The sequence below is a fragment of the Accipiter gentilis genome, chromosome 1 (genome assembly GCF_929443795.1).
Source record: "Accipiter gentilis chromosome 1, bAccGen1.1, whole genome shotgun sequence".
Lineage (NCBI taxonomy): Eukaryota > Metazoa > Chordata > Aves > Accipitriformes > Accipitridae > Astur > Astur gentilis.
This window is the reverse complement of record NC_064880.1, coordinates 44,640,618-44,660,805: the sequence shown is the minus strand read 5'-3', so window position 1 is coordinate 44,660,805 and position 20,188 is coordinate 44,640,618. Positions and strand designations below refer to the sequence as shown.

General features: G+C 47.3%; 2 protein-coding genes across 3 annotated transcripts; both read left to right on the top strand.

Moving 5' to 3' along the window:
- Positions 1-76: 76 nt before the first annotated feature.
- Positions 77-3,299, top strand: DBI (diazepam binding inhibitor, acyl-CoA binding protein). Its single transcript, XM_049814915.1, has 4 exons — positions 77-175; positions 322-439; positions 2,170-2,232; positions 3,001-3,299. The coding sequence occupies exons 1-4, from the start codon at positions 167-169 to the stop codon at positions 3,072-3,074; spliced, it is 264 nt and encodes an 87-aa protein (XP_049670872.1). The 5' UTR covers positions 77-166; the 3' UTR covers positions 3,075-3,299.
- A 9,118-nt stretch (positions 3,300-12,417) lies between these two features.
- Positions 12,418-16,651, top strand: TMEM37 (transmembrane protein 37). 2 transcript variants are annotated; one of them, XM_049814831.1, is made up of 2 exons: positions 12,418-12,519; positions 13,439-16,651. In XM_049814831.1, the coding sequence occupies exons 1-2, from the start codon at positions 12,499-12,501 to the stop codon at positions 14,009-14,011; spliced, it is 594 nt and encodes a 197-aa protein (XP_049670788.1). In that variant the 5' UTR covers positions 12,418-12,498; the 3' UTR covers positions 14,012-16,651. The 2 variants fall into 2 exon arrangements, with proteins under 2 accessions (XP_049670788.1, XP_049670797.1); XM_049814840.1 differs by having other exon boundaries at positions 12,434-12,519; positions 13,445-16,651.
- Positions 16,652-20,188: the final 3,537 nt, after the last annotated feature.

Here is a 20,188-nt window from a genome sequence, read left to right as displayed (position 1 = left end):
TGGCCCTTTGCCTGGCTTCTCTCCGCCCCCGGCAGGCCCCGATTGGCGCCGTGTTGCCCGTGGCGCTGGGATTGGCCAGCGAACGCTCTGGTGAGGGGTGAAGCGGCCGAGCGGCGGGGGTGGCGCGGCAGACGCCGGGAGTGGGGATCGCGCCGGGCTCGTCGCCATGTCTGAGGTACGGGCTGTGCCGGGGAGGGGGCTGCGGGGAACCGGCGGGTACCTCACTCCGTCCCCCCTGTTTGGCGGCGGTGGCGGCCGCCGTAGCAGCAGCAGCGTGCGGGTGCTCACCGCCGCCCCGCCGCGGGGCCTTTCCCCCTGTAGGCCGCGTTCCAGAAGGCCGCCGAGGAGGTGAAGCAGCTCAAGTCCCAACCGACGGACCAGGAGATGCTGGACGTCTACAGCCACTACAAACAGGCCACGGTGGGCGACGTGAACACGGGTGGGTACCGCCCCGGTCCCGGGGGCGGCGCGGCTGCGGCCGCAGGCCCTTTGGGAGGCAAACCCTCTCCCCTGTTGCGTGCCTCGCTTCGCGCAATCCCGCGGTTTAGCAAAAAATGACTCGGTACCCACTTGGCGTGGGTTCCTGTGCAGGCAGGCGTAAGCCGAGCTGATAAGGGTTTGTGCGACTTGCGGTTTTTAGATTAACCCGGTTGCAGTCGTCTGAATCGTACAGCGGTGGTGTGAGAATCCTTTGTGCAAATATTGGGTTTGGGATTTTTGGAGACCTCTCAGTAAGTAGCTGCCTAGGTCATGGGATGCTGCTTTAATACAAACGCTTCTCAGTTAAACAGGCTTAAACAGCAAGACGAACTATGCAAGTGTGAAATTGCAATACTTGAGGTGGGGGTTAGTTTGTTTAAGCTGGACTGGCTGCTGAAAATAGTATTGGAAAGCCAAAACGGAAGAACAGGAGAAAAATTTTATAGGCGCTGCAATTAAATATCACATCTCAGAAGGACCGTGGCAGAAATATCTCTGCAGGCATGCTATGCAAAATCTGTCCTGCTACTTCAGCCTAGGAATAACATTTAGAATGAAGCCTGTCTCTGTTGACCTTGTGTAATGCTCGAGTAACTAGAATTAGAAAGGAAAAAGGTCATTTGTTTGGAGTGCTGGCCTCCTGACCCAGTTGCTGGTGAAGTTTTTTGGGTGTTGAGTGAATTAAAAGCTGGCAGTGAAGTGTATAGGAAATGGTAAGTATGGGCGCTTGCAGCCCAATTTTCCCAAGATGGGCAGCATGGAGGGAGAAAACAACTGACTTTGGTTTTAAGATAGGATCCTTTTGGTCTGGCTGGACCTTAGCGTTATTAATGTTTGCCAAGGTGAAATGGTGCTCTAGAGCTGTTAATGTACCAATGTTTCTGTAAGTTGCTGCATTCTTGTAAAGCAGTAGCCAACATGAGTTGGCTAGGAAAGGAATCTGTGTAAGAGTAAGCTAATAGGGTTTTTGTCAGAGAGGTGGAGCTGCCAACTAGCTCTGCAGGTCATGTTGCCATGTGAGCACTGCAAGGGTATTTTTGTGGCCAATGTACAGGCTACTGTCCAGGTCCATTTGTTAATCCTAAGCATTGTCTTTAAGGAGACAGAGGGGACTTTAGGTGAAGAATAAGCATGTACACATCCATATCTCATTCATCTCTTCACTATTTGGCCACAGTGTAGCCTGCAATGAAGTGATTTAGAATTCAGAGCTTATACCCGTAGATGACAGAACAAATGAAGAGCTATATGTTAGAAACCTATGATTAACTTGAGGATAACGAGTTCCAAGCTGCATGCTACTAGCTTTTGTTTTCACGTGTCTGTGTAATGGACCTTAGGGCATTTCTGCTTTACTTTAGCACTGATGTTCTTTAATCAGATAGCCGTTGTGCGACAGCAGTCTCTTCAGGAAGTACATAAAACCACATCATGCTATTTGGTGCTTTTTTTCTCAAATGCTGCTGTCTTAAGGGAACTTTGACAGAGAATAGTTCTGTTGCCACCAATAGCATTCCAGGATGCTCCTTTGAGGTGATCTCCTGACTACAGGTTAGTAAGTAATAGCTGCAGAGATGAACCATTGTTTCTTATCATAATTAAGAGATAAATAGCCTTTAGGAAAGGAGTAGGTATTACCTACACCCAGACCACACAAACTAATTCTGCTGCTTATCTTGTCTCTGTCAGACCGCCCTGGTATGCTGGACTTCAAAGGCAAAGCAAAGTGGGATGCCTGGAATGCATTGAAAGGTAAGTATCTGCTTAAAAAATAAAAATTAATAAATAAAACCACAGACAAACTAGTCAGAAAAGCATATGTGGTTCAGCAAGAAATAAAATAATGTTGCCTGACGAGTTCTAGAAGGTCAGAATGCTGTGATGATAAACTTACTTTTGATTACCTCTGCAAGGCAGAAGTAATCCTGAAAAATGTAGTCTGTGTGAAAGGGAATTAAGGTGCAAAATGCCCAGCTGGCCGAAGATGTTACACAAAGGAGAACTGTAGCAGCAGCAGAAACCTAAATCTCTGTTTTCCAGCTCCCAGCCTAGTACCCCAGAGAATGAGCTCTCCTCCTAGTTGTTGTGTTTATTCTAAAGCTTTTCTAACTGGAAGGTGCAACTGGGCGCTCTGCACTAAATGATGAGCCAAACAGGTGGTCTAATCTATGAAAATGGGATTTTTCTGGTGTTTTAAGAAGCCAATACTACATCTAAATGCAGTCTAAGTTGATTGAATAACTTTCCTGTAATAATTGTGAATGGCGTTAATAGAACTAATACACAGTTTAGTTGCTGTCTGTACAAATGTAACTTTGCTTCAAAGCACTGCTTTCTTATGACTGCTGAACACATTTGTTTAAAACTTTAATACTAGATTCACAGCCAAGTGACCTTCTTATCTTTTCTGCTCTCTGGTGGCATGCTGCTACATGGTATAGCAAGGAACTGTGAATTGCATATAAAAGGTGTTTTAATCTGTGAAGGGTATCTGACCGATTCCTGTGTTCTGTCCTTCAGGAATGTCCAAAGAAGATGCAATGAAAGCTTATGTAGCAAAAGTGGAAGAACTAAAGGGCAAATACGGCATCTGAAGACTGAATATAGCAGCCACTTGCACACCTGAAACATGCCTTATTTCTAATACTGTGGAAAACCGGTTTCTGAGAATAACTTTAAATACCTACTATGTTATAGTCGGTTCTTCTCATGCCTGTTGTAGTTCAGGGCAAGTTGCATACCTGCCTAATGTACTGACACATTATAAATTCCTTCTGGGAACAAAATCTGGAACTCATTAAAGTGCATTTGGTACTTTAGCTGTTGTGATGCTCATCCCTTAGAGATTGTTCTTGAGCTCATCCCTTAATTGTTGTGTTGCAAGTGTCAAACACTTCTTTCTAAGATGCACAAGCCAACCTCTCCAGTCGTTGTGCCACTAGAGGGGGCTCGGTAATCTGTGTTTCGTGACATGCGGACTTGGGTCCAAACCAATCCGGTGATGTCTGATAGTGCTTTGCCTTCTTTCTCATGTGGCAACCCACAAAAACTGGAGCACTACAAAGATTATCGTGAAGAGGCTAGGTCTCGTGCTGTGTATACGAAGAACAAGGTGCTTGATATTTGTTGCCTGGGGTTCTCAGGGACTTAGTCAACAATTGCCAAATTATCTTCCTTGGAGATGTTATTCCCCAACAGCAGTTAGGCTTCTGGGGAGAAGGCAAATACTCAGCAGCTGAACACAAAGCCTTCCCTGTGAAAGAAAAGATTCCGCAGGCAGCAGAGTTGTTGATGCCCTTAGCACTGTGTACTGCTGTAAATACAGAGTACTGGTGTTGCCATGTACTGAGTCTACAGTGAGGAGTGAATCAAGTATAGGCTGGCTTAACACTGACAAGGCTGTTCAAATGGGGAGACTTACAGTGATCATCAGCAAAAGGTTTATTACAAAGTCCACTGTTGTGGCCATCTCTAATAGGCTTTTTTACCTGTTTTGGTCAGCCTCATATAGTCTGTTGGAGGTGTTGATGCTGGAAAAGGAGACTTTGCTTTTAAAATGTGACATTGAACTATTCCAGCAGAGTGCATATGAGAATGAAGTCCCAGCCTTATATGGGAATAAGGCATTCTAATTCCCACTGTACTAGTTAGCACCTGAACAGGTGAGGACTTCAAATCAAATTGTCTTCAGTTAAGCAGTTGATTTGTAGAAATGCGTAAGGATGAAACCTATTGTTACATATCTGTCTAGGTAAGTACCTAGTTCTGTACTAAGTTACGCAGGTTTTGCTGTGTGTATTATCTAACTTGTATTTTCTTATGCTACTGGTAAGATAGGGAGATAACTTTACCTCACATGCTTTCAAAAATTATAACTTCCCCCTTTGCTACTTTTAATGGGAAGTGCTCTTGGAGCTTCTTGTTCACCCTTTAAAATGTGTTAGGATAAAGAAGGGTTTGTTCCTTGTTCTCATAAGGAAGAAGGTTGTTTATTCTTGTTCTGGGTAAGTAATATAAACATTTGGGTTTTTTACCTCCTCTTGTATCCTCTGTTTAGTTATTTGAGATTGTGTTAATTACATTCACCTTGCAAAAGAGGAGTAAGAGCAGATGTTCAGCGTAAGAGATGTTTTTAGCTCTTTGCCAGCCCTAAATTCCACAGCCAGCTCCATCTTCACAGCTGTATTTTGTGAAGCTGGTTATCCTTGGAGGATTCTGCCAACCTGTAGCAGAATGTAGTTAATACTGGCAAATGCTTCCACTTCCTCTCTTGTTTGCTGGAAGCTGATGGACTGTGAGCATGCTGTGCTTTGCTAACATGCTTTCTGTCAAAACAGGTGTTTACAGAAAGCAGTGGAATTGGATTCTGTCTAAAGAGTGGGCTGGGAGTAGCAAGTTCTATATCCTAGTCCTCATTCAGCTTTATTTCCCCTGTGAGACTTAACTAATTGTTACAGTGCTGTTCTCCTTTTTCATGCCTATCTGGCATTAGGAAGACATTGCTGTGTACACAGTGCTTATCCCAGAGAGGACTTGGTCTTGGCCAGGCTTTTATACGTTGCCTTGTACTTGCAAATAATGCTATTTGCCAGTTTATACAAGTGACTGAGAACTCTGCCTTGGATGTCATTATTTGTGTACTCTTTATTTTTACCATAGTAACACCACCTTCCTGCTTGCAGCTTTGCCTTCCTTAAGAAAGTAACATCAGCTGTCTTTACTATGTAGCTTGCCCTTTGGCAATGAGTCTACCCTTTGGCAATCAACTGCGCATCTCAGGAGTGAGCTGAAAAATTCAAGTTGTGGAAGTAAGAGCTCTGCAGTAAGAGACTGTACAAAAGGCACTAAGGCAGAAACAAAGGTACTGATGTCTGTGCACAGCGTTTGTGGCGAGAAGTAGCAACACAGAAGATGGCTGCACAGCCATTAACTGTGGGTACTACCTCTGCCAGGGGAGTGTTGAAAAAGACAAGAGAGTTGTCTTGAGTTGAGGGCCTGGTTGTTTAGCAGTAGGATGAATGTCTGTAAATCCACAGGATGTTGGGCTGTCTGAAAATGTTGCTGACTTACCGACCACATCATGCTTGCTGGTATGGAGTACGAGACTCCAGGGTTGCATAAATAACATTTTGGCAGTAGTGATGCTAGGGCAGTGGTGGTTTAAGGACATCTACAAATAGATTTGTAGGTAGAGGTAATTGCTTTTATTAAACTAATAAAATGGTAAAAATAGACAGCCATTCTGGTATACAGCCTTGAGATTTGAAACAGAAGCAGCAAGCCTCAAACCAAAATATAACTTCAGAACCATTGCTCTGTCTGTAACAAGGTACTCTTGATGGAGGAACAGATGCTTCTGATGGTTGGGCAGTGCTGCAAAACAAGGGATTGTTCTGACACCCGCTCAGGGAGTTGCTGCTGTTTCCTCTATTAGATCAAAGAAAGGCCAGCAACATCCTGATCCTTGCAGTGCTTGCGAAGGGGAAAAGACGTGCGCTGAAACAAGCCCAGCACGCAGGAGGTCAGAGGCCAGCTGGCACACATGCACTCAAGTCTGGTTTGCTGAGTCTGCAGAGTGTGCAGGGATGGAATCTGGACTTTGGATGTGGCAATAATAAATGTTAACTTGCGTGTGTGATAAGACAGTGTTCCTTCTATCGCGCTTCTACTATTAGCTCTTGCACAGAGAAACCAGCTGATTGGCACCCAGTGCAATTAGAGATAAGCTGAAAAGGGGATGTTGTTTTCCTTGGTGTTTTTTTTTTTCTTGTGGGTTTTGCTTGCTCTTAACAAATATATGTGAAGGTGCAACACTCCTAGCACAGATTTAACAAATCAGTATTGGTGTGCTGCTTAGGGCCCATAACAGGTTTTTCAACCCTGTGAAGTTAAGTTTGATGAAAAAGCAAAGCACTCTGAGACTGACTGGAGTGTGCAGCTATCTTTCTGTCAAAATTCTTCAATCCTCATCTGGAGTGATCTTGTTTCACAATGCAAGTATTTTAACCTTTGAACTTACTTGACCCTGATGATATGGCTGAAAATAAATGACAATTGTATTTGCTGCTGTTAAAAATATTTGCTCTGCCCCCTGAGTGTTCAGAGCAAATACTATTGGGCAATACCACTTTGGGGTGACTGGGCATCTGAGCTGTCTTGTGGGATTGGTGGGCTTGATTATAAATTGGGAGAGATAAAAGAAAATGTATTTTGGCTTGGATAGGTTTCTATCTGTCACACTGAGCTGTCACTCAAAAAGAGTTATGCAGTCTTCCAAGTTGTCAAAGCTGCTCAGAAGTAAGATGAGTTGATACTGCATAGACATAACGCGCTTGAGTGAGACTTACAGTAATAGAAGTGTAAAAGTTGATAGAATAGAACAAAAGATAGAATCTGAGTTGTTTGGGTTTTTTCCCCTACTCACAAGTATATGAAGTATCTTCAGACTCGGATAACTGATCTATAAATTAGCCAATCTTCAGCTGCTCATTTAAAGTGCCAATAACATGGATCCATTCTAGGCATGAGTCTGTCTTCATCATTTATAGAATGAGCTTGTATTTCCTCTAGAACCAGCAGATCTATGAAAGTTAAACACAGCTTTGTTGTGTTATTCTAGAATAGAGAATTCACGTGGAGTTTGGCTGCAGTGGTCTTTTAACTACCATTCCTATTTCCACCTGTGGCTACTGGATTTTTGGTTAGTCCCAGTATACATAACATTTATTTTTCAAAGTCTGACACTCTTAATGCTCATTAGAGCTGATTCATCTCTTATAACCATCCTGCCATTCAGTGTAGTTTTAGAGCAATCCTTTGCTACTCAAGAGTACCTGAAGGTGTAGGGAGCTGTTCTCAAAATCCTTCAATATGTCTTGCCTCTAATGTTTGAAAGCCTTCCTATGCTTTAGACTGTCTAGACTAATGGAGAAGCCATTCAAAAATACAGTATCATTAATGAGCATGGTTCTGGGGAGGAACAGCTGGTCAAAACTCCCAGAGCTTGTTAGACCTATGAAAGAGGTGATATGAAAAACTTCCTGGAAGTGGAATCAGTGGCTCAACAAATTCCTTCCAATCCTTATGTTAGCAGGGATAACTAGCTCTGCTGCCACTGCAATGAGATGCTTTTTATAGTTATGTTAAAGAGCCCAAAGCCCTGGCACACTGGGATGTTTGTTACATGATCTCTCTGCCCAGTCAGTTCTAAGGCAGGAGCTTGTTCTGTTTGCAAGCCCAGATTGCCTCGGGCAGGTGATTGCACACCCTGGAAAGAAAGAAAAACTGCGTTATTTGGCTAACACAGGCAGGGAGACACCTTGTTTGTCTCCACCAAAGTGTGTGAGGCACTGACTTGTACTGTGTTCTCCAAAAGGCCGATAGTGGTACGCCATCTCCTCCTAACAAACACTGCTTGTTTGAGTAAGCTCTGAATCTGAAAGGCAAGCTCACAAGTTTAAGGTACTTGGTATTTTTAAATCTGAGTATTTAGCTGCATTGATCTGACTTTTTACTGAGAAGAAACATGGCAGCTGAGAAACTGAATAATATGATTTCCCCCAGCTTACATACCATTGAAATACGGGTGCAAATTTTTCTAGTAGTGCTAAAAGGGCTAAAGTTTTAGTCTCTGTGTTGAATGTATGTTTCAAGGCATCAGTTTGTCGCAATGGACAGATGCAAACACTCGGAGGTATGTACTAAGCCAGTGTAACTGTTGCCAGAGGTCCCTGGAAAGGGCTGGATTCAAAGCAGAATGAGCAAGCACCCAGTGCTGTGTGTCTGCAATGTGATGCTGAGGTAGGTCCAGAAATTGATCAGAAGTGAAAAAACAGGTCTTTTTGGGGTACAAATGTATTCCTTTAAGCTTGTCCTTCTGCTTAAAGTCTCTCTTCTTGGAGCTAATTGAGGTGGGGGGGTAAAGTCACTGTAATGAACTGGCATATTACCAGCATGTTTCTAACCCAGCTATGAATGCCTTAACGGGTACTGTTTGATTCGGATGAACAATAGGATCCCAGACATCAGCGGTGGGTATCATTGCCATGTCCAGCAGCCCAGGTCTCTTGAGCACGTCCATCAGTGAGTGGGAGAGCCTGGGGCTGCAGGGAGACGTGGTAGCACCCAGGCTGGGTGAGCATCATCTGCCTTCCAACAGCACCGAAGAGGTGTCCAGGCAGGAGGCAAAGTGAAACCGGCAAGGCTGTCTGCTTGGCTGCAGTAACTTGTGGCGACGGGAGGAAAAATCATGAGCTAAAGTAGTTATGATAAGGTGCTGGTCAGAGCTGTGTGGGCCTTGGTGCAACCCCAAACCCCCTTATGTTGCATATGCTGCCTGGGGTGCTATTCACTGAGGATGACTGCCTGTGTTCCCAGAAATTGCCGGTCTTGAGCAGCTTGCCAGCAACTTGCTGACTTCTTGCCCCATTCCAGAAGCTCTGTGTCAGCCCAGCCTGAGCTGAATGCAGCTTCTTCAACTTGGATTTTCAATCTACTGCCAGAAAAATAAAAAACAGAATTAAAAAAAAAAAAAAAAAAAAAAACAAAAAAAACAAACACAACTGCAAAAGAACAGTGACACAAGACAGCTAGCCTCTGCCTTCTATATGCTTACTCATGAGTTTTTCTACATGCTCACTTTTGGGGGAAGATACAAAAAAAAAAAAAACAAACAATTTTGTCCCTCGCATGGGCCTTGAGCATCTCCCAGAGTCTCAGTTTGCTGAAAGATACTGAAAATCTGTTTGTCTCCAAGATCAGGTCAACTTCTGCCTAGAAAGACACCTTGAAATGGGGATGTGACAAAAATGAGGGTTTAAATGCCTAGCCACATCAGTTGCTATGCCAAGAATTAAAGACATGATCAGAAAAAATTTTAGTCAACAGACAAATGCATTTACAGAAGTAACCAACTTGGAAATTAGATTAACCCAGGGTGGTGGTGACTCAGTCACTTGTGTTCTGTGTCACCTCGAAGTGAAATACTTCATTGGGTAACCATTCCCTAAGCCCCTGGTGACTCTCAGACTTCAGCCCTGAACCTTCTCTGGGCTCCCGCAGGAGAAAAGCTGGAACAGGTTCTTCAGTGTTAAATTCTTACAGTTTTAAATGAAACAGATGAAACTATTTGCACGTTTTACAACAGTCTCTGGTAATTTCCATTATTTATGAACACATTTCCCTGAAAACTTTCTCTCCAGGGATAGGATGTGAAATACCCACTTAAACAATAGAGAAAAGGGACTTTCTAAACAAAATAATGAAACTGGCAATGGACCAAGTACATCAACACAGCTGAACCAAAAATACATCTGAAGTTCTTTAAAGGTCATTTACTGGGTTGGTAACGTATTTTTCAGGAAAAAAAAAAAGAAAAAAAAAATCCTTTTTAAAGCACTGAACTCTTTTTATTGTAAAACTGTATTCACATACAATTTTCCAAAATAATAATCTCAAGGCATTTTTCTACAATTTGTCTTTTTTCAAGTAATTCTGTTAAGACGGAGAATATATTTGGCTTGTTTTCTTAGGAGACAATGAAGATAAAACTCATTTTTCCATTCGAAAAAGGTGCACAGTTCTCGCAGGTTTCATAAATCCAGACATCTCTATCAGAAGGTATCTCCAGCTAAGCAACAGCAGAAAAAAAACGTTAATAAACTGTTAGTGACTGTTTACACAACTGTTACGATCGTCCTCCTCTCTGTGACTTCAGTAAAGAGTGAATCTGAAAGTACCAATTCAATGCTGATATTAATTACAGGTCAAGTTTAATTCTGGTTTATATTTGGGAAAACTAAATTAAATACAAAATATTAAAGCAGGTTTTTTTTATTTGCAGCAAAAGTACCATCCCCAAACCACCCTTTTCCTCAATGAACCAGCTTGGCAGATAACTGTATACCTACTAAAGGGTCCAACTATGACAGGGAGCAGTTTTGGTTTCAGAAGCAACCACTTTGTCATTCTACAAAGCTTTTTATGCACGTGTTTACTCATGTGAGCCTTACCACAGGCTTTTACAGAAAAAAAATTATCTTGTTCAGCAGGATACACCTCACTATTAAAAATTATTTTTCTTAAATTGCTAAAGTCATAAGGATGACTCATGTTTTAAAGGCAGATCTCTGCTTAATAATTTTGCTAATTGGGGGCCAAATTGCCTAATGCTTTGCAGGATTGTGCCTATGTTACAGAAAGCGTAAGTCACGTGAGGTTTCTGCCGGATAAGAGTTGGTGTGTTTTGTCTGGCCCGAGCCTGCATTTGCTTAGCACAGTTACGTGCAAGCAGCATTTGTTCAGGTCATGCAGCGAATGAGACAAGACCTGCTTGTGCTTTTTGAGCCATTGTTAAATTTGGAACTTAGAAGTGGAAGGGTGTAACAGCAAATGCATGTGATCGGTCTGAACGCTGCAATACGGAAATGCTGTTTAACGCATGGAATAAATAGCCGAGGACGGTCATAAAACTGCTATCAGATGATGAACCTAAAATGAAAGGGATGTGGCAAGCATCAAGTTTGCTAGCTTGGATAACATGTTCAGAAAACAAAAAAATGTTGCAGACCACAAACCCACAAAAGAAGTTTTAACAACAGACCTTGCAAAAAATTTGCCGCGTGTTGCAAAACTGGAAAATCCCAATTCAGTATTTGATAGACATATAATCTAATAATGTATACAACTTTGAAGAGAAACGATTAAAAGATTTTGCAAGAAGAGAGAAAGGTCAGAATTTATCACTAAAATCTGAAGAACGAAAACTGAAGTAAACATACTGCTCAGAACACAGACTCTTACTAGAAATAGTGGTACAGAAAATACCCCCAGCCACATCATAGCAGATATATATGTATTTTTAAAGGAAACATAGAAAGCCCTTGTAAAACTGTGTAGAGATTAAAATATTGAGACAATCTGTATAGATGACTGATTTGTTCAGAAACGGAAGCCGTAAGAAGGGTAAAGTTAGGCTAACTTTTACCAGCCGATGGTGGAGAAGGAGATCCTTCCAACTCCTTTTGGCTAGAAAGGGAATGGTCAAATGCTGACCCTGGCCACATACGAGGGAGGCCCAGAACAACGACCCCCTGAGTCCACCCGCTGGAGCCTGTGGAGAGTCTCTGCAGACCTCTCCACTGGATTCGAAATCAGAATTTGGCATTAAAACAAGAGTTTTTGATGACACAGCAAAACCCAACAAGAGTTTTTGATGACACAGCAAAACCCAACTTCCTTGGGCTTTTTTTCCAAGCTGTTTCAGACCAAAAAAAAAAAAAAAAAAAAGTAAAGCAATCGGTAATTCATTAGAGGATGGCAAGACACGAGCGAGAAAGAGAGCGAGGGCATAAAACTTTACGAGCAGAGACGTTTTTGCTGACGGTACAGGTAGAGATACATAAGGTTAAGTACGCTGGTATCAGATAAGGGTGCGCACACAGCCCAAGGTGAGAGGCCGGGCAAGGAGAGCCGGTGTCCGAGGGGCTTCGGAAACACCAACACCGGGAGGGAGCAGACACCGCGGGGCAGGGGCAGGGGCAGGGCCGAGCGGGTCTCGGTCTCGTTCCCCGCCCCACGAAGGCCCGGCACCGAGGCCAGAAACGCTGCCTCGAGAACCAAAACCTCGGGCTCTCCGGCAGCCGGTGATACCCAGGCAGGCACACGGCGAGGGGACGGGGGCGGGAGGAACGGCTGCCGCCCGCCCGCGACACCTTCTCCCAGGGCGGTCACGGACAAGCCTGCGCCGCGGGCCAGGGCAGCGCTGCCTTCGCCCGCTATACCGGGGCCGTGCCGGGGGGAGCGGGCCGGCTCGGCTCGGCTCGGCTCGGCTCCGGCTGCGGCTCCGGCTCCGCCCGTCGGGGCCGCGGTGCTGACTCAGCCGCAGGGGGGGGGGGGGGGGGGGCCCGGAGGGCGCCCCGGCCCCGCGGGCGTGGCGGGAGGGCGGGCTGCCCGCCGCCCTCCGGGGACATAAAAACCCGCGGCCGGAGCCCGCCCGCGTCTTTCGGCTCTGCCGGCAGCATGACCGCCATCGGGGCGCAGGTACGTGGCCGCCCGCCCGCTCCCGCCGCCGGGACGGGGCAGAGCATCGCCCCCGCCGCGGGGCTTTCGCTTCGCCTTGTCCCTCTGCGCGGCCGCGCTCGCCCCGACCCTCCCCGGAGCCGCGGGGCGCACCGGCAGGATCGTTCCCGCCGACCCCCCCGGACCGGCAGCGGCTCGGCCGGGGCCGGGGCTCTCCCCTCCCCACCGCCGGCGGGGGGGGGGGGGGGGGGGGTGTCCTGCAGCCGCTCTCCCCGCCGCAGGGCTGGAGGGGGCTGCGGGAGGGGCTTGGCTTGGCTTTTAATTCAATCTTGAGCCCTCTGGGGAGAGTTTCGGTGAGGAGGGGGCTGCAGCCGGAGACCACCCCCACACACACACACACCCCCCGCGGTGCCGGGGAAGCCGAGCCGTGCCGCTTTCGGGGTGAGGAGCCGGGTCCGGAGCGCTGCTGCCGCCGGCAAGAGGAGGAGAGCCCGGCTGGCTGCAGGGCGGCGGGAGGGCAGTGCTGGTCAAATTGGGTGCCCCCCCGCCCCGCTTCTGCCGCCTCCCCTGTCCCAGCCGTCGGCCTCCGTCCGTCCTCCCAGGGACCGGTGGCTTCACTCCAGCCCTGCCAGAGCAGGAGGCCGCCCCACGGGGGGCCGCGGGGCAGGGATCTTGCTCAGCCCAGAGCCTTTGCGATCCCAAACCCGGGCCTCGACGTGGGAGCGTTGTTTGTGGAGCCGGGAGAGCTTCACCCACCCTTCCTCTCTCCTGGGTACAGCCCGTAACTGCGTCGCCTTCTCCTGCGAGAAGGGGTTGGACGCGCACAAGCAAATATTTTCAAATGCTGAAGTCCCACGGCTTTGTCCCTCTGGTTTCATTTCGCCCTTAAGTAGCGCGGTTAACCCGGGGGTTTTTTTCTTCCTCCCCGCTACCCTTTAAGGCGCAGAGGCTGCTGGCGCACCGGAGACCGCAGAAGTCCTTCTTTGAGACACTCATCAGGGGCCTGATCATCTTGTGCGTGGCGATAGCGGTGGTCTTGTCGTCCATCTCCGTCTGCGATGGCCGCTGGCTCTTCGCGAGGGGGCAGCTCTTCGGACTGTGGCACTTCTGCACCCTCAGCAACGGCAGCGTCCTGAAATGCGTCACCGACCTCAGCCTGGCCAGGGTGGAGGGGCTGAGCGTGGGGGTGATCCCCATAAGAAGCATGGTGTCCTTCGCCGTCGTGGTCGCCATATTCGGCCTGGAGCTGCTGATGGTGTCCCAGGTCTGCGAGGATGCCAACGCGAGGCGGAAGTGGTCGATGGGCTCCGTCCTCATCCTCTGCTCTTTTTTGCTGTCGGCCACCGGGGTTCTGAGCTTCTCCATCCTCGTGAAGGATCACCTCACCTTCACGGGCTTCACGCTGACGTACTGGTGCGAGTTCATCGCCGCCTTTCTCTTCTTCCTTAACGGGATCAGCGGACTTCACATCAACAGCCTCACGCACCCCAGGAACAGGGTAGGCAAAATCTAGGTGCAAAGGGTGTACCTCCACCTCTGTGTAATCAGCTTTGACAATTAAACTGGAAAAAAGGGAGTCTAACAAAGTTTGAAAAGGACGCCATGTCTTAAATTGTGTGCCAGGAGGGGAAGGATGAGTCAGTCTTGATTCCTGTAGAAGACGTACCCACCCACTGGTCAGCGTGGAGGGCTGCGCAACACGAGCAAAGCAGAGACTGGGACCGGTGGCGGCCGCCGTGCGGTTTTCTGGAGGAGCGGATTAAACAAGAGGGTGTGCTGTTAAACGCTCAGAGGGGTGGCGGACTGCAGTCTACACACATGGGCTGTTTTGAGGCTTGCACAAAACCTGTACTGCTACAGGTCTGGTGATGCTACGCTTTCCCCCGAACTCTGGAGCCTGTGAAGAGTGTGGCACAACTTCGGCGGGTCTCATGGCTTTGCTCTGACTCGGGGACAAATGATTTGTTCCTGGCCATGCTCACTGGTGTCGAGTATGGAAATCTTCACTGGATCTCCCTCCTCCATTTCTCTTTCAAAAGAGAAGGCACACAGATCTTGATGTGGTCACCCGTTTTGTTTCCTGCTGGCATGTTCCCTGTATCTGTCCGTTGTGAGTTTTTCTGGGACGCTCCCGACAGAGGTGCAGGGAGATAGATGTAGCTTTCCTGCGGCCAAGGGCAGGCGTTGGGTGATGCAGGTGTACAGGGAAGGGTTGTGATGGCTTCGTCGGGCGGCAGCGCACGTTCCTGTCCTCGTGGCCTCTCCCCACTGTCACCGCTCCTTTGCCACCCCTGAAGGACATGTGCCAATCCGTCGCCCAAACTGGCTCCCTCGCAGCCCTTGCGGAGTTCACTGTAATGGGGTATTGCTCTTCCCAGTTTCTTTTTAGTCCCTTTGGGGCAAGAGGGACAAGCTCTGCAGGGGCTTTAGGTGGCCGTTGTGGTTGGGCAGACCAGTCTGAGACCACCCCACCTTCTGGGACGTGTTTTGGTTGTCAGGGTTTCCTGCTGGGGCAATGGGGCATAGTCTCATCCTGTAGCTGAGTCTCCTGTATCATTTCTTCTGGGAGGAGAAAGCTCTAGATCCTCCTGACCGGACCAAGTCCTTTTCTTCCCCTGATCAGCAGTGGGCCTGGGAGGAGAAGCAGCCCATGATTGCCTAAGGAGGAGGGGCTGATGGGGGCAGCTCTAATCTGTCACAGCTGGTGGAAATACAAGGACTTGGCCAAAATCTGCCTGACATACAGCCCACGGATAAAAACGTCAGGGTTTCTGGTTTAATGTTTGTTTTGTATCCGCTGGTAAAGCTGCCTGTATTTTTGTTTTAGGACAAATGTTTCTACATGTTTCATCTCTAACTTGTCTGATAACTGTTGAGCAAGGTTTTCATTTCCTGTGCAGCAAGTTTGACACAATTTTCCCCCTGAAACAAAAGCATCATAGCACAAAGGCTGAGAAGGCTGTGTAGGCGAACCATGAGTAAACAGCTTTGACTTTGAAAACTACGAATCTTAAGTCCTGCCTGAGTATACATCCACACCTGCTGAACGTACTCCTGCGGACTTGCTTGCTTTCATGAGGACAGTCTCCATTCCTTCTTGGATTTCCATATGGTTTTAAGACAACACTCCTAAGCCTGTTTTGCAATGCAGTTTCAGACCAGGCTTGCTGTGGACAGTGCCAGTTGTGCTTTTTGCGTGTGAATCTGCCTGTCTTTCTGGTGAGATGACGCACAGAGCTGTGCTACCCAGCCAGCTCCTGAAGCTCTTGTGATGTTTGGGGCTCTGTCAGGGTTTCTTGACCTGCTCTCGAGGACAAGGACTTATGCCCTTAACCTCCCTCTGGAAAACCACACTGTGATTGTGTGTCTCTTTGTGAAGGTGCTTTTGATTTGCTGAATTGCACTGTTGCCGGCATGCTAGTGGGCTGAACGTGCAGATGCTTGTGTGAACAGTGCTGTTGACTTCAGCAGAGCCACTTACCCCAGAGAGAGTCTGCAAGGTCCAGTCGTGAACTGTTGCATTTTGGTGTTACCAGGTGGTAAGAGTGCCTTTACTAATGAATAAATCGGTTGTGGTGCCTAGGGGTGCCCATGCCAGGCAGGACAGTTCTCCTGCAGGAGGTTAAGGGTGTCCATGGCTTGTCTAGAAGCATGGGTGTAATTTCAGTGTGCCTTCTTGGTGACATCCAAAACTGGAAATCAATTCTGCACGTACTCCCTTTCATGCTAGTGGGAAGCCGTGCCTCCGGCCCCTTCCCGGGGGGAAGGCAGCCGAAGCCAGACTGAGTCTCAGGCTGGTGCCTCCCACTCGGATTAGAGGAAGGCAGTGGACAATTGGCCATTGAGTTCACCCAAGACTTGGTGGAATTGTGAATGATTCTTAGGATGCCCTCTGTTAGCTGAAGAAGAGGCCTTTTGTTGGGGGTAGGGAGTCCTCTAGGGAAAATACAGTAACTTTTTTTTCCATCTGGCTTTGTATAGTACTGTTTGACTTACGCTGGGAGATGTGTTTTGATGGCGAAATATTTCAAAACAGCGTTGATTGTCTTGGCGACATCCTTATAAATGGCAACCTGTGCAGTAACAGGTAACTGTTCATCTTCTGAAGCCTGTGGAAGTGTCAAGCAACACTCCTGAAGTTTGTTAAATAAATTTTTCTGAAATAAGATAACTGTAATTCTCTCTTTTTATATGTATATATTGCGGTGCAGATCTAAGGGGACGAGTTTACATAATCACCCAGGTGCCATTCCGTGTGTTTACCCAGGTATACCAGCGAAGAAACCACTGCTTGGTGCTTTGCCGAGCTCTGACCAAGGGAGCCGAGGCTGCCGCACATTCCCCCCTCCTTTCCACTCCAACCTGTCCACACCAACCCAAGCAGCCGGCACTGTTTTCTTGTCTTGCAAAACAAGAAGGGCAGTCAGCTGTGCTGCTTTGTGGGAATTAGCGATAACCTTGTAGGCTCTCAATGATTTCCTGCTGTTGCGTGTGCTCTGTTTACCAGCTAAAGAGCTCTTTCCTGTGTCCTTCACCTCCCTTTTCCCACACCGCACCCTGTGTCTGAAGCATCCTTGCTTTTTTCCCCAGCTCTGCTCATTTGGCCTGCAGAAGTGGTATCTGAGCACGAATGTATTTATACAGGTTTTTCTGAGCTCACTGTACTAACAGGTTTAGTTAAATGCCAGGAAAACAGATCTCCAGCTTCACCACTGAATTAGTTTATGTAATCTCACCTAAGTTAATTAGCACCTGGTGTTCGTTCTGATGAGAGAGGTCATTGGCCTGTCTCAGATGGTTTAATATCTCTTAAAAGCAGGGTAGTGAACATCACCTCTTGTTAATGAGCTGTTTAGACTTGTTCGGTTGCTAACTTTTAACTGGAAACTTGTGCGCAAACCATTGCTCGTGGATAAGAATAAGAAAATAACAGTACTGGGCATGCTAGCTAGGGAGATATCCTGGACTGTTGCTGGTATTTTGATTAAGTCTACAGTACCTTCACCAGCTGTACTTGGAGGGCTGCCTGGTCTGGGGGTTGAGCTTTGCTTGCTTTTGTGAGTCAGGGGAAGAGGATTACAGGAGGATGACAGTCCTCACCTGCCTTCTCTTTCCCACTGCTGGGGCCTGTGTAAAGCAGGTGATGGCCCATCTTCTAAACCTTCCAGGTCAGCTTGCATATGTAAGAAGGGCCTCGTTTCTGGGTGAAACAAAGGTCTGCCCCGGGGGCTGTCCTGGAAGGGGTGCTGGCTGGATTCCTGGGGCCTCTCACCTTCTCGTGGATCCAACCCCTCTGAACTGGCACCACCCTCTTCTGAAACAATTCATTTCAGCTCCCCTGATGCCCAGTGAGGCGTTGCAGAATGTGATTATTCACCGCACAACAATACTGCTTTTTGCTTCTGAGGTTTTGCTGGGAACTTCCTTGTTGCTGTGTTGGGAGAGAAAAATCCATTAATCACTTCCTCTTAAATTCAGCCTTAGGTCTTCGACAGCTGATGTTCAGGCAGCTGGAGCTGCTGCCTGCGCTGCTGGCTTGCAGAGCTGCAACTGGCTTCTCAGGGTACCTGGAGTGAATAGCCAGCGGCTGTCACCAGTGTCCCAGAACAATGATAACTACTTGTCCGGAAGATGGTACTGAAGTTTACTGATAACGAACACCTGCTTTACATTGGATAGGGAGGAGCGAAAGGGAAGCCGGTGAACTCTGAATATGGAGTTTGTGTTCAGTCTGTGTCAGCTGTTTCAGGCCACTGGTGCTGGAGTCTGCATGCCTTGCACCCGTTCGTCTCCCCCTTTTTGCATTGCTCGCTGAGATTTACTTCCCTGTTCCTCTTCGTCTGCTTATAAACATGTCCGCGCTCCTGAAGCCAAGTAGCTCTTTTCTCTAATATTCTGCACTCTAGTTAATCAAGAGAGATCCCCAGCAGGGAAGGGTGCTTTTGCATCACCTTTGCAGAAGATGGGCAAGATGAGAACCCATCCCACTATGGTGGTGTTTGGCAGCAGCGCTCTACATCTAGGTCACAGCATTGTAACACCTGGGGCCACCTGCTTCTGGCACCTACCCGAGTAGACGCACTCTTCCCAAAGAGCCAAGGACTGCAAATGCCAGCTGACATCTGAGGGCTTTTATGGAGCCTCAGCTCTTCATACAAACCAGGACAGTGCTCGATGCCTGAAGCAAACATGTAATACAGAATCTGGGAACACTTCAATTTTTTGGTTATTTCTGGCAAGTCAAATAAAACCAAAATGGCCATGTAAAACAGTAACTTATGCTAGAACTGGGTTTTTTTAAATGCAAAAAACCAGCAGCATTTTATTTTGGGGCATGTGGTTCATCCCCGTTTCACCAAGACTCCTGTACAAATAGGTATCATGCTCAGCCTGGGCTCCACCTGACCTTGTGCCATCGGTGTTGGCCCTAACTACACACTTGCAGGGCTGAGCTTTTACGCTGGCTTGTGGGAGAGCCAATAATTGCATCAGATCTAATTAATTACATGTTATTGTATCTCTGAGTCTATATTTTTTTCATTTATGGCAGAGGAAGGTACTTGCATTTAGAACAAACAGCTGCTTTGGCCTGACTGGTAATTGTTTAATTCTCAGACAGGGGACATAACGAGTTGTTTCGCTCTTCTTGGTCTTATTTGTAGGCCAGAGAGAAAATGAGGCTAATGGGTGTATCTTTTCAGAAGTATCTGACTTGCTAAATGCGCTGGGACAGAGTGAACGCCCAAGAAGGTTGGAGGCTCTGCTTGGCTTGGGTAAGTCAGCGAGAAGCGAGATCTTTCACCCAAACGCGCGCGGAAGAGCTTTCACTTCTCCCTTGGTCACAGGACTGATCCCGCTTCTTTGGCTGAGTTTTAAAGGCCAAAGTCGACTGTTGTTTTAAAGAGGTTCAACCCTCCCGCTGCTGGGTGACCTGCATCAGCAGGCAAAGCCAACGGGGCAGGGGAGGCTGAAGGGAAGGTGAAGCCCTCCGTCTTGCCAAGGTGCCCTTCCTCGCCTGGGTGCCGTCAGTGGTGCTGCTGCCTGCAGTGCCTGCTTCACGGGGAGGATACAGGCTGTGCGGTCTAACTGTCAGCACCGGCAGAGAAATAAAAAGACATTTTTCCGGAATCTCGGGGTTTGAAACAGTGCTAATAGCGCTCAAAAACCTGCTTCTGCACAGGTAATTTAACTTTGAAAGCATCCTTTTAATTTCTCCGCATGTTTGCCTTCTGGTAAAATGGCAGAAGTCTACCACGGACAGTTTGGTGCAAATAAAAAGCTCGTTAGAGCAGTTTTGGCAGAGGGGTTGGGGAATGCCTCTCCGTCAGTATTTGACATACCATGCATGTTTTGCCAATGTCTTGTAGGTGATAGGGAGGAGGGAGAAGTGCTTTCTCTTCAGTTATCTTTGCCCTTGAAGAAAACCAGGCAAGAATTGCCCCAAGGCGGGAAATGCAGATACAAAATCAAGTGGGAGGTTTGATTGCCTTTGTCGGATGAATTATTTTATCCTTTTCCCACTCAAACTAGGGATATTTGCTTAACAATTTTATCCTAAAGAACATAAAGCTGTAATAGAAGCTCATATACCTCGTGACAGCGTATTACAGTGTGCAGTCTTGCAGATTTCAGCTCACTGAGTGATCATAGGCTGTAAAGAGATTTTTGCCAGCCACTGTGGTGTTGTTTT

Bases quoted from the DNA above. Each gene is read 5' to 3' on its own strand.
- TMEM37 (XM_049814831.1), top strand. From the start codon at position 12,499: ATGACCGCCATCGGGGCGCAG. The intron at 12,520-13,438 runs GTACGTGGCCGC...CTACCCTTTAAG, and splicing joins TGACCGCCATCGGGGCGCAG to GCGCAGAGGCTGCTGGCGCA.
- DBI (XM_049814915.1), top strand. The intron at 440-2,169 runs GTGGGTACCGCC...TGTCTCTGTCAG, and splicing joins GGTGGGCGACGTGAACACGG to ACCGCCCTGGTATGCTGGAC. The intron at 2,233-3,000 runs GTAAGTATCTGC...TCTGTCCTTCAG, and splicing joins TGCCTGGAATGCATTGAAAG to GAATGTCCAAAGAAGATGCA.